We start from the raw sequence: 19,409 nt of genomic DNA, 5'->3' as shown, positions 1-19,409 counted from the left end.
CCTCCCCGGCGCGAGCCGTGACGCGCAGCACGCGCCGCGCCCCGCGCGCTCCTGCCCCCGCCCCCTCCATCATGGCGGCGGCGGCGGCGGCAAATTAGGGCAGAGCTCGCGCACCGGCCGAGCGCGCGAGCCCGCGCGCCCGCCCGCCCCCCCCCCTCCCCCATCCCCACACCGCCCCCGGCGGGAGCGACCCGGGAGCTGCGGCCGCTCCTCCGCTTCCTCCACCTCCAGTTCCTCCCCGCGGCGCCCGCAGGTGAGGAAACGGGCGTGGGAGCGGGCGGGCTTGCTGTTTATTTATTTCTTTATCTTCCTGTCTGTCTGCATTTACTTATGAATTTAAGGGTGGGGCGGTGGGGAGCGGGTACCGGCGTCCCCGCGCGCTCCCGCCCGCTCTCCGTGAGGGGCGGGCTGGGGGGGGGGCGCGAGCCGGGCGCGCGCGTTCCGGCGGGGGCGCGGCGGGGGCGAGCGCGCCCCCTGGCGGCCGGTGCCGCTCCCGCCCCCGCCGCGGCCGAAGGACGCTCGGAGCCCGCTCCGCCCGGGACACCCCCGGGACACCCCCGGGACACCCCCGGAGCCGGCGGGCAGCGGTGCCGAAGGGGCCGTGCCAGGCCCCCGTCGGCGGCGGAGAGCCGGCAGCGCGCAGGCTGCGAGTCCCGCACGGCCCCGCCGGTGACTCATCCCGACGCCGTGCCCGCCCGCCCGGGTATAAATATCTCATTCATCGCCGTAGTAACTGAGGGGCTCACGCTGCGCTCCCGCCGGCGGCTCCGGCGCCGCTCAAACTTGGAACGGCTTTTTTCGGATTCTCAAACCCAAATAGACACGTTAAAACGGAAAATGAATGGGAGTTTGTTAATAAAAGCTGTGCTTGTCATCATTTAATGTTGTGGTGGGATGGTTTGGAGCTGCAAAGGCTTGAAGACCTTTGTAGTGGATAATGTACGTAGCTTTTGTTTTTCTTCCTAGAAAAGAAATCACACCGTTTGCCTAGAATGCTCACTTAATTGCATTTCTGTCAAAGGTCAGCTACAACCACTGTCCAGATAAAGAACAATTATGTTTTCCAGTATTTCTATCCATTAAGTGCGACCAGAGGATCAGTAGTGGCTGCAGTATTGATTCATTTCCAGTAGGAACTGACATGTTTGAACTGATAGTCCTCAGTTTATTATAAACAATCTCTTAGTCATACCCTCATACACAGTTGGAAAAGTACTCCGGAAAATTTATCTCCCAAGTTGATCACAATTGGGTGCTTTGGATAGTCCTGCCTGTTTATGGGAAGTGCTTTCAGAGACAAACTGCTGCAAGGTTAAACTAGCCCACACATGCAGGTCTCAGCCGAAATCCCCACACAAGCCTGCTGGTAAGGCTGCAGAATGCCTGAACATTTTCCATCTTGTTGATGCGGGGTGTGGTTTTGTAGACCTGCAACTCCTTGAAATTCAGTACGTTTTGGTAAAGAGCACCGTGTAAACCCGAGGCTGTAGCTGAGAGTGGCTGCCTGTTTCAGAGATTGATGTCAGGAAGACAACCCAAGCCGTGAGCATATCGATGTCAGGCGGCCCTAAAAATGATTTGAGCTGCAGCGCTGCCGTGGTGCTGCCTCTGTGCCTGCCCGTGCTCGGCTTGGTGCTCGCTGGCTGAGCCGTGTGTGCTCTGCAAGAATTGGGCAGCAGCAGGAGCAGTTCTGCCACAGCAGCTCACGGGGTGATTGGGTTTGTGCTGGTAAGTGAGGCCTGGGCTCTAGGTGGGGAATGCATCCAGCTCTGCAATAACTATTTTGGAGTGGAAGCTGAGGGCTGTGCTGCTGCCGTTTCAGTGCTGGTGTTTCTGAAATCCATTGATCGCCTGTTTGGTTTATAAAAACCAGCTGAGCTGCTCTGAGCAGTAGAGCAGTGATGTTGCATTTTGGGGTTTGAATGAGGCACGGTAAACACATCTTGATGCACAGTAAGGTTTTACAGACAGGGGCTGAAACACAGCCTGGCCTCGTCGCTGGGGATTATATTCGCTGTATTCATTGGTAGGCTTGTGCTGCCTGTTATCCAATTTATAACTCTGCCGTGGATTAGGACGTGACAGATTGCATGGGGAAATGTCAGTCCTACTGCAACTCCTGCTCTCAGGTCGCTTGAGCAGCTCAGCCCACATGAAACAAGTGACAGCAGGGCCGGAGGAGTGACAAGCTAAGTAAGCTTCAACAGGTATAGCCTTCTATCCCCCAAGGGTGCAGGAACTGGGAAAGGTGAATGGTTTTTTAGGGAGTAATTGGTAATGTTGATTTCTGTAGCTTTTTAAGGACAGTATTTCTGCAGGGAACCTGTTAAACCAGAAGCAACCCTCTTGCCCTGGCTTTGAGACTTAGGGAGTCTGTGTAACGCCTTATTTCATCTGCTCCATTGTATCTCCTGTACAAGCTTATCCTCTTAAACACTTTCTGGACTCTCTTCCATTTTGTTCCTTTAGCAGAGAGCTCTCTTTCCTGTGATCTGCTCCCTCAAGCTATGTGTCCTTTTTCAATCCTGCTAATTCCTGAAAAATGGCCTTTTCTGAGATATTTACAGTATCTGAGTCAATATTTCTGTGTTTCTCTTTGTAAACAAAACCAGTCATTCCCAATCCAAAACAAGTCATTCTGTTACTGTGCTGTGGGCTTCTCTCAAAGGAAGACCAGTGATTCTGAAATGCACTTGCACTCATGACATTCTTTTATTTGAAGAATTTGAAGATTTCTTCTATTGAAGTTCTTAATTCTCCCTTCTCATTTCAGTATAAAACTGCCTCTCAAAATATATCCACCAAGGTATTTTTTTTTTTTTTAATCATTCTTTCCCCAGGGAAACATTAGCCACTATTTAAATAAGCAGTGGTCTGATTCTCTCTCTTTCTGCTTTTTTCTTCCCCTCCTCCCCTCAGAAGTGCTGAGCCAAGCACGCTGTAATTTTTGTGAATTAGGCCTCCCTGTTGCACTGTGTTGCTTTGGATATCATGCTTGTTTGGATTAACTTTTAGAATTTGATTTTCTGCATTGATTTGGAATTATATTTTGAAGAATAATCTCTCTTCTATATCCAGACTTGTTCTCTGGTCCGCAACACAGTTTCTGGATGTCTCTGGACCATCTGTCAGGCTGATTTTTTCAGGAGAGATCAGTTCAGGTTGTCTGGAAGGGCTCCCATTCACTGTGTAGGCATTGTGAGAAGCATTTTGATTTCAGGCTGTGGATCTCTACTGAACAAACCAGAACTGAAACATGCTGGGGAGCTTTTGCTTTTTGGTGAATGGCACCTTTCACACCTGGTGATGTGACATGTGATGTGGTGACTTCATGTGGGGGGCTGGTCTGAAGAGCAGATCTATTGTTAAAGGATCCTAAAGTCTTCAGAGCAGTTATTTTTTTCCAGTTCTTCTTTCTCTGTGAAAATCTCAGCTATGGAAGAGGCTTGAGGGTAACTGTATTGTGCAAAAGCTGTGGTTCTTCTCTGTAATTTCTTAGGTTTCTGAAGCAGGATGTGTTGCCTGTGGAGCACTTTGGGCTGGAGGAGGCAGCACAGATGAAGTGTTGACTCCAAGTTCATTGTTTCCCTTGTATTTAATTCACTGCTTTGGTTCAAGCTGTAGCAAAGACACAACTGAACCTTTCTGGTAAAGGCTTTCAGGCATTTTCAAATACAGGGAGCAAGAGGCAGGGCAGCCACAGTATGGTCTTCATGAGACTGCACTTTTTTGTTTTCAGTACTGTATGAGTTTCAGAAACTAGAGTTTCTAAAGAGAATAGTCAGCCAATTTTATACCAGTTCTTTTCCTTTTGCAGCTTTTAGTTTGGTGGTAAATTTTTTTTGCCAAGCTACCTACTCCCACAGCAACCATGCCACAGCACAGTTCTAGTTTATCTGCAGTAACAGATAAACTGTATATATAATGCAGTGTACAACTGCTGTTAATCTGAATTCCTTCTCAGGAAGGAGGGATTAGAAGTTAGCCCAGACATCTTGAGTAGCTACATGGGCAAGTGCTTTTCTTTTGCTTTCTTGGTTTATTATTATTATTATTTTTAATCTTGAGGCTTTGTTTGCAGATTGTTCTTTGGTTTTGGAAGCTGATTCTTTCTTTTAGACCCAAGGCATTTCCAGTGCAATCCATAACTCTTATGAGATGGTCCAATTTCTCTTACCTGTATATAGCATTTTACTCATTCTAACTGCTTTAAACTTGATAAAATTTTTTCTTCTAAATGTAACTGCAGTCTCACATTACTAAATTACCTGTCTCTTTCAGTGCCTGTTCAGTAGCTGTTCTGTAGCAAAAAGTTTCTTGTGTGCCTTTCATTTAGACATCCATTCTGGTGGCCAAGAATGGGCTACTCTTATTTGGGACTGACTCTTTGAAGTTCAGAGAACTTAACTTGAAGAGTTTGTCAGAAACTCCTGGATAGTATTATTTGATCCATTAAGTTGACAGCATGTTACAAGTAGTTATGCAGACTTTGCCAAACAAAAAGAGCTAAAACATGTTGATTAATCTCAAGCATCCTTTTAATCTGTTGCATGGCTTTTCCCCCACTTCCCAACACTTCCATGTTGTTGTTTGAGATTTTACTTTTTACCATGTTGTTTTTAATTTCCCTCTGCCTTAGTTTTGCCTGCAGGTCTTATTTGGATATTTAAAAAAAGCAACAAAACAATTAGAATGAAACAGGGAGGAGTTCTTTGGCCAGATGTTGCTGTTAGGTGTGGATTTCTGGTTTATACTTAATAGTGTGTGGGTGAGAAATCCAGGACAAACAACCATCTGTTCTTCCAATCCCTACATTGAGTGTGGAATTTACTCTGTTGACCATATGTTTTCCATTGCTGTTGGAACAATAAAACTAATTCGAGGAAATTGTGGTCACTTTTTTCTGCTTTACAACTTTTGAGCATCACAGTAGCGAATCTGAGAAAGCAGAGAAAACATTAATGGCGGGCTTTTGGAATGAGAGACTCCTTGGAATCCGGCTTTTTACCACATGTTGTGGTTAAGGAAGTGTTCAGAATCCCTCAAAACATGAACACGTGTGTTTTTGCGTGTGGTTGAGATGGGAGGTGTTGGGAGGAGGACACGTGGTGAGGGACTGGCTTCCATGGGAGTGTGAGCATGCCATGCAGGAGTGAGAAATGCCACTGCTGGCAGCAGGCAGGGCGCTGCACTGGGGCACACTTGGGTTTACTCTGCATGGTTCTCATTAAAATAAGAATGCATAGGATATCAGGGCAAAAACCTGGATATTGCTTCAGGATAGTTACATAATTCCCTGTTACGTGTGAGTTCATGACCTGTTGCAGCCTTATAAACCAACAAACAAAACACTTTACTCTTCCCTGACAGCCTTCCCGGGCTCCCCAGAGCGCAGCCGACGTGCCCCACGCCAACACAGCCAACCCGATGGCGTCCGCTACTGCCGTGCCTGTAGGATTTCACTATGAAACCAAATACGTAGTGCTCAGCTACCTGGGCCTTTTAGCACAGGAGAAGCCACAGGAGCATCCTCCTCCTCCTCCTCCAACTCAAGGTAATATTTGCATATTCATCTCTAGCCATTTACATGTGCAGCTGCATTCGCAATTAGTTCTTCAGGTGTTTCTGCAGGGGTGCAGAGTGCGAGCCTGATGTTCGGTGTAATGAATCTCTTGGTTTATTCAGTGAAAAATGAATAAATTTCAATTGAAAGATGAGAGATGCTGATAGAAACAAAGCTGTTTGTATGTAGATTACTGTTTTAATTTGAGCTATTCCAGGGCTGACTGGTGTTTAGGAAGCAAGTAAGTGTTTTTAGTCACTGTCTTGAGGCTGGGGGGATGGATATATTTTACTGTTGTTGAGCCATTGTGAGAATTTCGGCCCATGCTTGCTATTTTTTTGGGACACAAGTGGAAGTAAGCAGGGGTGAGGTGGTGTTTACTGGCATAAACTGAGTGGTGTCTTGGGCAATCTCCTGTGCTAAATAGTTTTGCCCTATTACACTGAGGCTCCTGTTGTTGTCACTCAGTGCTGGTGCAGAGATGTGGCCTGTGCTACTTCTGTTTATTTATTTATTTATTTATTTATGAGAAGTCAAGGGACTGCTCAGAGTCAGATGTTTCTTCTAGGGCAGGTTTATGGATAAAAGAGGTTAAATAAATTAATAGAAGGCAGAATAAAAGAGGTTTGGTAGATTGTGCTTCCCATAAACCTAGGGAGTAAAACTGATGGCAAGCACTTAAGCAATGTTATTTGTCAGAATTGCCTGGGTGACTTGTCACTTCTTAATGACATTTTAGTCACTACTAGTTCTGTGATTCAGAACTTACTCTGATGAAAGGAGGATTAAAAAAAAACCAAATCAAACAGAGACAGTTTTTGGAATAATTTTTTTTCTCTTTGAACAATCATTTAAGAATGCATATGCTGTCATTTACTGAACTTACCTGTCATGAAATGAGAAATTCCTGAAAAGAAAAGATTGCATCAAAGTTATGACAGAACTGCTTTTCAGTTTGCCACTAAATCACATGGCATATGCGGATTATATTATATATAATTCATAAAATTAAATTTTTAAATATTTAATTCATAAAACTAACCTTATTATATTTAAGGTATGTTTGCTCCTTCCACTTTGACTGCATCTGTGGTCCATGAAGGGAGAAGCCCCTTAGCTGTTTCATAAAACCCTTTGTTTCATAAAATCCTATGCTGAAAAATGTAGTTATTTGAGCAATAACATCTCATTCTGATGAGATCCCACTCATTTATAACTGGGCTGTAACTGGAAATGTATTGAGTACATATAAAGGTTCAATGTGTAAGAATCTGCTTTTTCTATAAATAGAAGATTCAGAAAGGAAAATGTTAGTGTTAAAGCTTTTTAAAAATAATTTGGCTGTAATTACTTTTGAAGTATTTGCAAATTAAGGTGAAACCTTTCAAACTATTCTCATTACTGAAACCTCTATGCTTCTAGTCTGAATTACAGTGGTATATTTAAATTTTCTAATGAGGAAGCTACAAATGTTTTGATGAAAATTTTGTGGTCACTTAAGAGGACTTCTCAGATATTGTTTAGATGTGTTAGCTTGTGTGACAGCAGTCTGTAGTTGGATTTGCTACTAAAATACTCTAAAGCATTCATACTTTACAACTTCTGAAAAGGAAATCTTCCTACGTTTCCCCCACCTCATTCCCCAAACCAGACAGTTACCTGTCTCCTCTCCTGGTCATGTTTCATTTTAATTAGGTCTCTTTTTCAGTGACTTTGCTCCTTTCTGATTGAAGCCTCTGGATTAAATAATTTTGCCTTACTTTTAATTTGTTTCTCACTGTTTTGTAATGCTTTTATAAGACTTCAGGCTGTATTGAACTAAGCAAACACTTTAACCATTTGCTTCAGGATTTATTTCATTCTTTCCTAACACACTTTTCCTGCTGGTTTTCTACCTTCCATGCATCTGAGAGGTTTCTTTTGTCTGCTAGCTACATTTTAAAAATCCTTTCTCCTACTTTTTCTCACCTTGCTTGTAATTAAGCAGCGTTTGAGCTGCACTCTGGGGCTGTGTGTGGTTATTTCAGAGTGCTGTGTTCATCCCCACTGACTGTTGAGCAGTTTATGTGGCCAGCACCTATCTCCTTATTGTTTGGCACGTGGCTGATGGCTGCTTGCTGTAATCTGCAATCCCCTAGGAGGGAGCACAGCCCATAATGGATATTTCCTGCCCTGCCTAATGCACTGCTGGCAGGTAGCTGGGTGTTACAGTCCCCGGTGAAACCTGGTTAGAGCAAGAGACAGGAAAGCTGGGAAATGGAAATGAACTTTTGTTGTCTGGAATCCTATCATGAGGAGGAGACTTCTGGGTTTGGTGACAGACGCAGGAGAGGTAACAACAGCACAGCATTGCTTCCTGCTTTGCCAAGCACTGCCACCAGCTGTTGATACAACACTTTGAGTGATCCCAAATTCCTTCCATTGTGGATTTCTGTGGCACTTCAAAATACTTGTCAGGAGTCTTTCTGCTCTATGGCTGAACACAGTGATCTGTGAATTGAGAGGATTCCCATAAAAAAAAAAACTTGTCCTTAATCTTATTTTGCTTTGATTTGGTTATTGTGCTGACAGACCTTCCACAGGAAGCAATGAAGCAGCAATTTTGCCTATTGCCTGTTTCCTTTCCAGTTGGAGAACACTTCTGTATTTTGTGTTTCATTCATATGAGGCCTTGACTCTGGGTTGCAGTACTTTCCCTTCATTCATTTTTCTTAGATCCAAATAAGACTGTACTCCTGGTCTGTTTTCTGAATCGTATTCAGTGAAATGGGAGTATCCAGGAGGACAAGTTGTAGCTTGCCCTGGTGGAGTTGACCTCCTTGTCTGCCTGAGTGGGAGAGTGTGGGACTCCTCTAGAGGGCAGTTCAGCGCAGGATCCCAATTCCAGCCACCTTGTGTCACTCACTGGAGGATCTCCTGCTTTTCCATTGCATGTGTACAGTACATGAGAGATGAGGAAAAAAGACATGCTGGATGTTGTTAGGATTTCTGTATTTCCCTTGAGTCTCTTTCTACCGCAGTCTCCCAGATTTCAGTGAAGTTTCAGCAGTCCAGTTAAACTAGAAAGTGTATCTGGTGAGTCAAAAACACCCAACCAAAAAAGTGATCCTTCCCAACAGGAGTCGGAACATTTTATCTCTGCCAGAAGTGGTAGGAGAGATTGAATGCTTTGGTCCCCTTCCCTTCCCTTCCCTTCCCTTCCCTTCCCTTCCCTTCCCTTCCCTTCCCTTCCCTTCCCTTCCCTTCCCTTCCCTTCCCTTCCCTTCCCTTCCCTTCCCTTCCCTTCCCTTCCCTTCCCTTCCCTTCCCTTCCCTTCCCTTCCCTTCCCTTCCCTTCCCTTCCCTTCCCTTCCCTTCCCTTCCCTTCCCTTCCCTTCCCTTCCCTTCCCTTCCCTTCCCTTCCCTTCCCTTCCCTTCCCTTCCCTTCCCTTCCCTTCCCTTCCCTTCCCTTCCCTTCCCTTCCCTTCCCTTCCCTTCCCTTCCCTTCCCTTCCCTTCCCTTCCCTTCCCTCTCTGTTTCCTGCATGTTTTACAAATTCTTTTTCCTGGTGTACACCTTTCTGTTTCAAAAACTGAGATAAGAATAAAACTTTAAAATAGGTTGATAGGTTTTCCAGTTGAAACTTCTCACTTCTTGCAGGCTTAATGTGCTTTGCAAGACTGATGGTTTTTGGAGGGGTTTTATTCAGTGAGTAGAAAATTCAGAGAAATTACATGGAAAATTACCTTACAGTGTTTCCTTTTGGGTCTCTTTGTTGGTCTTGGTTTTGTTGCAAGAAGGATGGCTTCAATTACAAGCACTGAAATCACTTCTGGCTTCAAGCAAATGAGGCTGATCTAAATCAACACCTGATGAGCACTTGGAAATCTTTATTTTGCTATCTTCTTTTCAGCACAGGGGTTGAAGAGAGAACCATCCACAGTATTCCAGACTCTTGAAGAAAAGACAATTTTACTGGACAACCCAACCTTTTAACATTATAGCTCTATAGTGTTCTCTAATGGATTTCAGTGTCTCCAGAGGTAAATCCAGCAAATTTAAGTGGCCAGTGCTTTGAGAGATTTTTCCTCTTAGTTTTGCCAGTGATTCTGCGTAACAGTCACTGTAGTTTATTTAAAGCAAAATCCATTAGCATTAAATTCTGTTACTTTTTGGTAGGTTTTCAGATAGGTGAAAAATCAGATAAATTGATAAAACACGTGGAGTAGCATCACCTGTGTAGGTCAATGTTTGAGGCAACACATGAGCACATATATTTAAAATGTGTGGAAGCTCTCAGTTCGTTAGATTGAGGGGAGATGCTTTGTATTTTTTCAGAACTCTTATCATACTTATAAATACTGGTTCAGACACAGAAAATAATTATTAAGTATTGGAAAACATCTCTACACTTTTCCCCCTGAAGTCACTCTCATTACAGAACCTTCCATTCTGCTGCAGTTATTAGTATTACTAACTTTTCAAGGGGGTCAAAGTCCTTTGGTTTTGTGATTCAATGTATTTTTATTATAAATGTTTCTTTGTACGTTATCAAGAAGCGACTTTTAATGTATTTCTCTTTTTTAATTTACTTTTCCATTGCTTGACACCATCCCATGAGCTTGTGGCTACAACAAACACTGTAAAGAAAAGTAATTTTTCTGTGTTTTCCTTAACAGAGTGAAAAATCTTAAATAATCCCATAGTTTACAGAGTATCTGAAAAATTTATAGTCAGTGCCACTGCTGCATGGTGACATAGATTAGTCAAGAGGTGAACAAGGTTTTGACAGTTTTCCTGAGGTGCATGCTATCCACAGTACTTTATTCCAATTATTATGCACAATGTCCTTTTGACCATTTATTATCTTTTTGGAATTACCATACCAAGTGTTGTGTGTAGTTAGTGATGGAGCCATTTTCCTGGTTGGAAACCTGGTTTCCTACTGTTGGCTTGGAGGAAACTGAGTTTTTTGGGTTGTTTTATCTTAAATGATGAACTTTCTTGTTAGAGACCTTCCTTTTAGGGAAAACATGTCTGGACTGTAAAGATTCACATTGTAGGTCAGAGCAGTCCAGTTCATGGTAATAATGGAGCTATTTCCTGAACTCAGGCAAGGAAAAGGAGCTTTTTGGGGTGTGAATTCCCACTTAATTAAGCCTTCTCTCTGCCCTCCTTCCCCCCCAAAAAAAGAGTGCTAGTTGGCAATATCTTGTCTCCTTTTAATATTTTAGACTTTTTCAGTTTCCTTTCAGCTGAGCCTTCTTATTGTTTACAAAGAGCTTATTTTAAACATTTCTGAATCGAGGGCTACATCTATTTGTGGCAGTCCATGGTCTGGAGTTTGCTGGTGTAACAGATGTACTTTTCATTAAAGGAAATAGATAAATACATTTGTAAAGAGGTTTTTTATATCTTTGTCACTTCTCGGTGCTTACAGTAATTTTAGAGTCTTAATGTTTTAAAAAGTCTGAGATGTTAAAGAAATATTACAGTCCTGGTAAAAGTAAATTTTTAAGTTCACTATACAGAGGTTAACATAGAGACTTAGGATAACTCAGAAAAACAAAGATACTGCTAAATTAAAATTACAGGCATGAAATAAAAAAATCAGAAGCAATCTGTGACATCAGTGGCTTTCTTTTATTTTTCCTTCATTCCCTTGAACTAAAAAGGCATAACATCTTTTCAGTCCCTCCTTATGGTTGTCCCTTGTTAGCTGAAGTTTTGGCTCAAGCACTGTAAAATGAGATGTGCAGAGTCAGTAGCTCTGATGAATGACTTTCCATCCCTCCTCCTCCTGGCATCAAACCTGGCAAACGGGTTAGTCTTGTATTGTTACTGAGCTTCTGGAGTTTTACTGAAGTATTACATTTATTTAGTAGTCTGATGCTCCCTGATGCGGTGCTTGATGGACTTTCAGAACACATTCTCCTCTACTTTTTAGGTTACTTCCAAATACCTGAAACCCAAAATCTTAACAGGAACATAATTGTGCCAAAGTGAACATTTGTTCCATAAATAGAAAGTAGAATGCACTAACTTGGTTGTGTAAGAAAGAACACATAACAGAGGTTTGTTGTGCCTCTCTGAAGAGGCCTTGCAGAATTGCTCAGAAGATGCAAACCCATTTCTTGAGCACAGGAAAGCATTCAATGCTTATGGCTCTTACAAACACCACCTCTGGTGTGACCATTTACATCCTTGATAACAAAAATATATTCTCATCTAAAATAAGCTGTTTTTACTGTTTTCTTCTACCTGTTTGTGACTTGGAAGTTGGCTACTTGAGAAAAAAAGATACCCTTCACTTAGGACCTTTGGTGTTGATGTTCTCCAATTCTGTGTGCAATGTTTGTTGGTAGCAGTCAATATCCAGGAGATGCAGAAAGCTGAAATCAAATCTTTATTAGGGGAATAAACAGTGCAAAGTCACTGCTCTGGGAGGGGCAGGGTTTTGATGTTTTGGCATGACTGAACAGTCAGGTGCTCTCGGAATCAGCAGCTGCTGCAAAGCTGTGGGTGTTACGAGATGGAAACCATTGACTGCAGTGCTGATTATCTAAACAGCTCTTTTGTACACTGCCAGCAGTGGAATTTCTCTTCCTTCCATTTTCCGGGTGATTTCTTATCAAGTGTGACAGCTTGTCATGGGTGATCATCGTCACATTAGTCCCGTGAGAATGGGGGGCTCCTCTGTCCCTTCCATACAGAGAAAAAGCACAGGTTCACACAAGGGTTGGCACTTGCACACACTTGTTGCACTTGACTCCAAAGCAGTGGTTCAGTTCTTCAAAGAAGCAACTGACAGGGAGTGACAGGGCATTAACCAAAAGGAGGAACAGTTTGCTCCTCTCTGGAATTTATTACTCAGAGTGGCAAGGAGACGCTGCTTGGGAAGGGATTTAAGAAGTAGTTATTCTGAACATGTGTGGTTAAGTCAAATGGAATTAAACTGGCCATCATTTGTTCTTTTAGACAGATATATTTTATATTTTATATTTTATATTTTATATTTTATATTAACTTAAGCATACATTGGTTTAGAGGGATCCTTGTGCTGTGTTTCTAAGCATTAACACACATTCAGTGGGTAGATACAGTGGATTTTTAACATATTTTTCAATTGTAGGAGACCTTGAAAGCTTACTATCTACTGTTTTTTTTAAAAAAGAAAATGCACAGTGTACTTCACTAGTGTGTAGTTAACTAAACATCTGTGTATGTGTGTGTTAAGTGCTTTCATGGTTTTCACACACCCTTTTATGAAATGTAGTTATTACTATAACTATAATGAAATATAGTGATTATATGTGTCCATTGTGGAAGAAAAGGGAAGGCAAGACAACACTTAAAAGTGAGTTCCAGCAGAGAAACAAACCAAAAAAAACAGGCCACAAAGCTATCATTCACAAGATCACCAAATTATGATTTAGTGCTTCCAAGACTGGAATGAAAAAAGATGTGGCACAAAGTTCCACTGGCTGTTACAGGACTTACCTGAAGATCTGGATGTAAATGAAAGTGAGGAGGAGGAAATTGAGTCAGATGATAGCAACATTACGGATCAATCCCTTTCCCTTTTTGTTTTCTTCAACTGAGTGTAGAATGTCTGTAAAGCAGAACATTGTCTGGATGTCTAGGCAGAGCTGTAGCCCTTGGTGCAGAAATGGTGAGAAATTCAGATGTCCTGAATACCTGGGTTTGTTTGGAAACAGTTTTGTCTCTCTTGGCACAGCATAATGATTAAGATGATTGAGAGTCTATGTAACCCTGACTGATATGGATGAAACAACTTTGTTACCAGCATCTAAAGTCAGCACATAGAAAATATGTTTGTGATGCCAAACAATGGCATATGAACTTCTGGGGATATGTAGCCATTTCAAATTCCTAAATTTCTTGGTTAGGAGAGGAGAATTGACAACTGACTGACAATTGTGAGGTCCTTTGCCTCTAGTCTTACTTGTGAAATTGTGAAAGTGTTAATTTGTGGCCTGTAGACTCCTCATGACCAGGGAAATGATGCACAGTTCACAGGTTTCAGGATTCTTCATTGGTGTCATTGCATAGTTGCTCTGAGAATGTTGTAGATCTTGCAGGCATCAATATAAATTTTATATTTTGCCACTGAAAATCAAGCTTATGCAGTCTGCTTTGTTTTGGTGTAGTTTGATAATAAGTGTATTACATATGATCGCTGATGGTTTATGTGCCTTGGTTTGATTTTGGTCTTAAATTGAAGATGTTGCTTTTAAAGTTCCTATGTATTCTGCTTTATTTTATTTAAAGCACCAGTTCTACCTTGAATAGGCTGGGAAGTTTATCTGTTTCATGTAATAAATGTAATATATTAATTTATACAATGATTCATGTATACATGGGTTCATGTAATAAAACTTCTGTAATAAATCCTCTTGAAGAATCATACTTGTTGCTGTCTGAAATCGAACTTTCACCTCAAATTCCTTTATACTTAATATGTCAATACCATCTTCCATTATCTACCTTGTTTGAAACATGAAATTAAAACAGTTGAATGATTTTTTTGGTTTCTTTCAGGGACTCAACAACAGCTTATGGCACAACATGCTCTGGAGAAAGAGGCTTTGGAGAAGATTAAAATAGAGATCGAGGAGGAGCTAAAACATCTTGATGAAGAAATCTTGGAAGGTGCTCTTCAGGTTTTCCCGTTTCAATCCATAATCTCTATGCACTGTAATGGTGGTTAATTTGTAACAGGTACTCCAGCTAAAGAGATTTTTGAATACATTGAATCTCTTTATCCTCTTCACCCCCACAAGATTTGTACACATTGTCACATGGAGTAAAATAGTTAAAGGTTACCATTTGGAGTGGTGGAGCCTGGCCAAAGCAAACAACTGGATGACATTTAGTAGGCTACTATAAATAATGAAAAGTAAGCAGCCCTTTAGCTGCTGCACTTGATGGCAGAAGTCCTCAGGAGCTAATATTTCAAGGATTGTGGACTTAAACTACCAGATTTCTCCCTTCCACCAGGTCTGGTTTTTGTGATGTGCTTTGGCCTGTAGATGTGGCTTTTATAGGACTCCCAGCAAGGAATGAATTCAAACCCATCTTTGCTTTGCATGTGTGTTGCAAATCAGAAATCTGAAATAGAAACACTGTAGAGCTGTTTAGGTTCATTCATGTGGAGCTTTCTTAGAAGTTTTAAACTGAGAAGGAAGAGGTTACATGAACAAAATAATATTTTAAAAAAATTGTACTCTAGTACTGCTGCAGATGTGTCATGTCCATGTGTGGGCAAATTTACTATGAAAAGAGGCTCTTCTGCTGCTCCATCAGGGTTGGCATCAGCTTAAAATGGGAGAATAGCTGCACATTCAGCAAACTTGCTGGTTAGAATAGAATTGGGAAACAAGAGCTGGTGGGGAAATGTAGCTCAACATCATCCCTGCCTTGTAAATAGCACTTTCAGGATGTATTTGGGCATTTTTTTATTGTGATTTGTACTTTGCATACTTTGACTAGAGCTGTGATTTTTTTCATCCCTCATGTAAACTGTGTAAACTGCTGGGTTAAAAAATCTAAGACTGTTGATGTTCATCTGTGAATCTGTTTTATTTTGTGTACCTTCTTCTCTCAGCATTTACCACTACAGGGTTTGACTGCCACACTTCCCCAGTGTTCAGCCCTGCCAATCCAGAGAGCTCAATAGAAGACTGCCTGGCTCATCTGGGGGAGAAAGTGTCCCAGGAGTTGAAGGAACATCTGCACAAAGCACTGCAGAGCTTGCTTAGCAAGTGAGTTTCCATTTGCTTTTTCAAAGGTGTTTCCTTCTCCACTGTGACTGCTGCTGAAATGCTGAAGTTGGGACTTGCATTTCTTTCTTTTTCAATCTTCCTTTATCTGGTTGGGTTGGTTTGGGGATTTTTTTTTTTTTTTTTTTTGTTTTGCGATGTAATGTGCAAATACTCCTTTGTGGTATTTGCCCTTTGCAGCAATGTAAGTTACAAAAGTTTTCTAAGCTTTTGTTACTGAATTTCTGAGGCTGCTTCAAGCAGTTTGCTGGTGAAACTGGCAGCTGCCATTGCCAGTTTCATGAATGCTGGGCTGTAGCCACATTAATTTATTTTATAACAAAGAGTGGAGCTGAAGGTTTGTTTGTGGTCTGGCCCATGATGAGTTTTCCTGAGAGGATGGTAGTTACAAACCTTGTGAGCACCCTTTAGGTACACATCTGAAGCAGATGCAGACCCCTGGGCTAACCTTGGTGTCCTGCCAGTTTAAACTAATTGTGTAAAGAGCACATTGCAGTTGGCATGCTGGTATCTTAATTAATGTCTTTGCAAATTGGTACAATTGTTGTAGTTGCTTGTTTTTCTGTTATAAATTACCAGCCTGAAATGTAATGGATCTGTGTGAACTACTTGAGGTTTTTCTGAGTGACCTCCAAAATGTGTTGGTAGAGAGCTGCTGTTGGAAGGTGCTGCTTTAGGAAGAGTTACATAAATGCAGCTATGCATTTAAGTATTTCTAGCTTGTTGATATTCTGATGTTATGGGCTTCCTGTGTTTTCTATAACAAAATATTAACTTTCTAAGTAATTTTTTTGTTTATGTTTGTCATAAAGTCAGAAATGCCTGTGAAACCCTGTTGCCTTTTTCTAAGGCAAACTAGAATTAGGGTTTAATCTCTTGATAATATCTGTCCTGCAGCTGTTCCTGCTCTTCTCATCCCACTGATTGATTTAGATTTGGTTTCAAAGAATTAATGTGTCAAAGAAGTCAAGAGGGTGTCCTTAAAATGACAGACCCAAATTATGTTTTCCCCACTGTGCTCTAACTCTGTTCTTTCCCCCCTGTTGCTAGAGTAGTGCTATTTGATGCAATACTTATTAATTTGGCTTATATTTTCCTGCCCTCTGCCATGCATATAAACAAGTGTTAGGGTACAGTAGGCTGTTAGATCATGACATGTTCCTGGTATTCAATAAGCAGTTTTCGGTCCAATGCCAGTTATCCCTATTTCCATTAAACTGAAGTCTGAACTTTTAATGATCTGGCTGAGGACAGCTGCTTTTAAAACAGTGCATCTTCTGCTGTCACTTGGCAGAAAGCCTTTGCTGTTATTGACTCTTAGATGCCAAATTATCTTGGAGGAAAGAGTATGGAAGAGAGGAGTTTCATCATCCCAATTCAGAGAGATGTGATAAATCTAGAATAAAGGTTTCTACTCAAGTATGAAGGGTTTTTGTGATCAAAAGTGCTGTTTCTTGCAAATAAAGGCTTCAACTCTAACATAATGTTTATGCAGTGGAACAGTCTGTGTTGGTCCATAGGCTGGATCGTTTACAAAATTTTACTCTGCATTGGCCTGTAGCTCAGGTGTGAATTTCTTAGTGGAGTTTTCTGTCTTTAAAATCTTAGATTATTAAAAAAAAACATATGCAAGAGCTTAGAAATTCTCTAGCATATCAGAGAACCTACTTACCTAATTTCTTTTAAGCTGTAGAATATGAAATTATTAGGAAATTCACGTAACCAGCTGTGTGAAATTGTGTAAGTGGGAGAAAGGTGATGCCTTCCTGACCCTGTCTGGTGCTGCTGTTTTATGTCTTGAAATACAAGACTTGTTAGCTCTTGAAAATTACTTGCTGTAATACATATGAAAATATTTTGCTCTCTGGAAACTGAGAACTTTCTTTTTATTCACGTTCTTTTGTTTCCTTTTATAACTTTCAGTGTTGGTTTAACTTCTGCAGGCCGGTGACATATCAGGAATATCGGGAGCGCACGCAGGAGGCAGCTGCTCATGCCAGTGGATGGAACAAGGTACCAGATCAGTGACTTGCACTTGGATATGTCTCATGTCTCTTTGATGTCCATATTGTTTGTACTAGGTACAGTTGTGCTTCACACAGGGCCAAAGACAGAAAGAACTTGGTTTTAGTAGGAAATAAATTGCACTCTCAGAGTGGTAGCTGTGCACATAATGAATAGTTTTATAGATAATTTAGTTAGAAGCTACTGAATGGAAGTGTTAAGTCAACCTTCCTTTAGTTTGGTAAAATGAAAAGTTAGATGTGTTGCTTGACTTATTTTTTTTTAAATTCCCAAGAGAGGTTAATTCCTGCAGCAGTTTTGGAACGAAATCTGAGACGTTTATTTCATAGTACTTCTCTACTCTCTCCCTCCTCCAATGTCAGGTTTAAAATATACGTAAAAAAGAGTGCTGAACATGGTAAAAATAAAAATTGACAGTATCTTCATGATATTTAAATTGTTCAGAAAACGTAGGGATGTTGTTCCTACCTGGTTTCAAGAGTGGTTATCTCAAATTATAGGAATCTTCTTTTTTTAAACAAAATGCAGACCTTTAAATGAATTATCTTAAAATACTTTTAATGTAGAATGAGTAGATTATTCTTCCCAGATTCATCTTTCATTAATCATTCAAATTCATCACCTAAATCATTCTCTGATGGGTTCAGTGAGCATCAAAAAAAGAATGAAAGAATGAAATATCTACTTGCAAATTTAATCACAATTCGAGTGTTAAAATGTAGACTTAAATTTGAAATAGATCAAGAAATCTTTTTCCCCCTCTTTACATTTTTTTTTCAGGAAGACATTTTCCTGACTAGATTTCCCTGCTTACTTCAGAAACTGTTCATCTAACCAAGGGTGTGGGCACTTGTAAAGCAGTTTAATAAACATTGCATGACAAGTTACTGCCCATGGCTCCAGCAATTATCATTGCTTTATGTGTGTGCTCTTTCAATTTGTCATCTTGTGATTCACAGCATTTTGGTTTAAACAACCATGAAATATGATTATCAAGAAGGTGGCTTAAGCTAGCACATTTCACTTTTCAGCTGGTGAAAGCTAAAACCAAGCATAAAACCAGTCATTGTGGCTCTGCTGGCAAGAGAGGAGGTGCATGAGGCTTCTCAGGTTAATTTATTTTGGGTGCCCACCTCCCAAAAATGCAGCTCTGGGTGGATGAATGGCTGCATTTGGGGGTTTTAGGGTCCAGCCTTCATTGCTGCTGCATTCCTGCAGCCCCTGGGGCTCGTGGATTTCAGTCCCCATCAGCTTGTGGTGGAGAGGATCATCCAGGATATTTTTGTCATCAACTCTGCTTGCCTGTAACATTTGTTGCTACAAAACATACAGTCCAAAAGCAAAGGAGAGTGGAAATTTTGTACCGCAGCACAGCATCTGTTTGTATTGTTTATCTGGTAGCTTGGAGCTCCAGGAATGCCCAGCAGTTCCTTCAATAATCCTTGTTTTGAGGAGATGGAATACATTTGTGTTTGTTTCATTTCCTTTTAATTTCCTTTATCATCTTATTCAGAATTGTGTTTTATAACAGAAGAAATCTAGATACCTTTCCTCCCATCTCAGCTCAGCTTAATTTTTACTCTAAAGAAACTGCTAGGAAAACATGTTGATATTGAATTCTATAAAGGAAAAAACTCCTTATCTTTTATTTGAAATAAGGCTCTCATTAAAAAAAAACAACCCATCTTCCAAATCACCACAGATAGGGCACATTGAAACTCTACAATAAAATTAACATAATAAAAAAAAAATGAAATACTACACTGCTGAGTTTTTATGCTTTTTGCTTAAAACTGAACATTATATACATATATTCAAAATACATAATCCCACTGTTGTGCATCATCTGAAAGGATAACAGATATTGTTATTGAGAGCCAGTTGAACTGATTAATTGGGTAGCAGGCACCTTAGTGTCCCATTCTTGCTGATTAGTGGGGCAAAAGAATAGTGCAACAAAAATATAAGAAATAATTGTTCAAAGAATTAGATTAATTTTAAGTTGAAGTAGTCAAAAGGTACACAGAACTGCAATAATTT

At 41.0% G+C, this 19,409-nt stretch overlaps 1 protein-coding gene across 3 annotated transcripts in view; it reads left to right on the top strand.

Annotated features, from left to right (window-relative positions):
- Positions 1–156: 156 nt before the first annotated feature.
- Positions 157–19,409, top strand: part of BCL2L13 (BCL2 like 13) — a 39,748-nt gene continuing 20,495 nt past the window's right edge. The window contains exons 1-5 of one of the 3 annotated variants that reach the window (XM_058852904.1): positions 157–253; positions 5,371–5,554; positions 14,104–14,214; positions 15,170–15,326; positions 17,288–17,357. In XM_058852904.1, coding sequence (XP_058708887.1) covers positions 5,428–5,554; positions 14,104–14,214; positions 15,170–15,326; positions 17,288–17,357 — 465 coding nt within the window. In that variant the 5' untranslated portion in view covers positions 157–253; positions 5,371–5,427. Of the gene's footprint in view, positions 254–5,370; positions 5,555–9,489; positions 9,585–14,103; positions 14,284–15,169; positions 15,327–17,287; positions 17,358–19,409 lie in introns of those variants that run through there. The other 2 variants (XM_058852906.1, XM_058852905.1) reach the window with 2 other exon arrangements.

This window comes from Poecile atricapillus, chromosome 18 (assembly GCF_030490865.1).
Source record: "Poecile atricapillus isolate bPoeAtr1 chromosome 18, bPoeAtr1.hap1, whole genome shotgun sequence".
Taxonomy (NCBI): domain Eukaryota; kingdom Metazoa; phylum Chordata; class Aves; order Passeriformes; family Paridae; genus Poecile; species Poecile atricapillus.
Note: the sequence above shows the minus strand (reverse complement) of the source record. Positions and strands in the feature narration are given on the sequence as shown.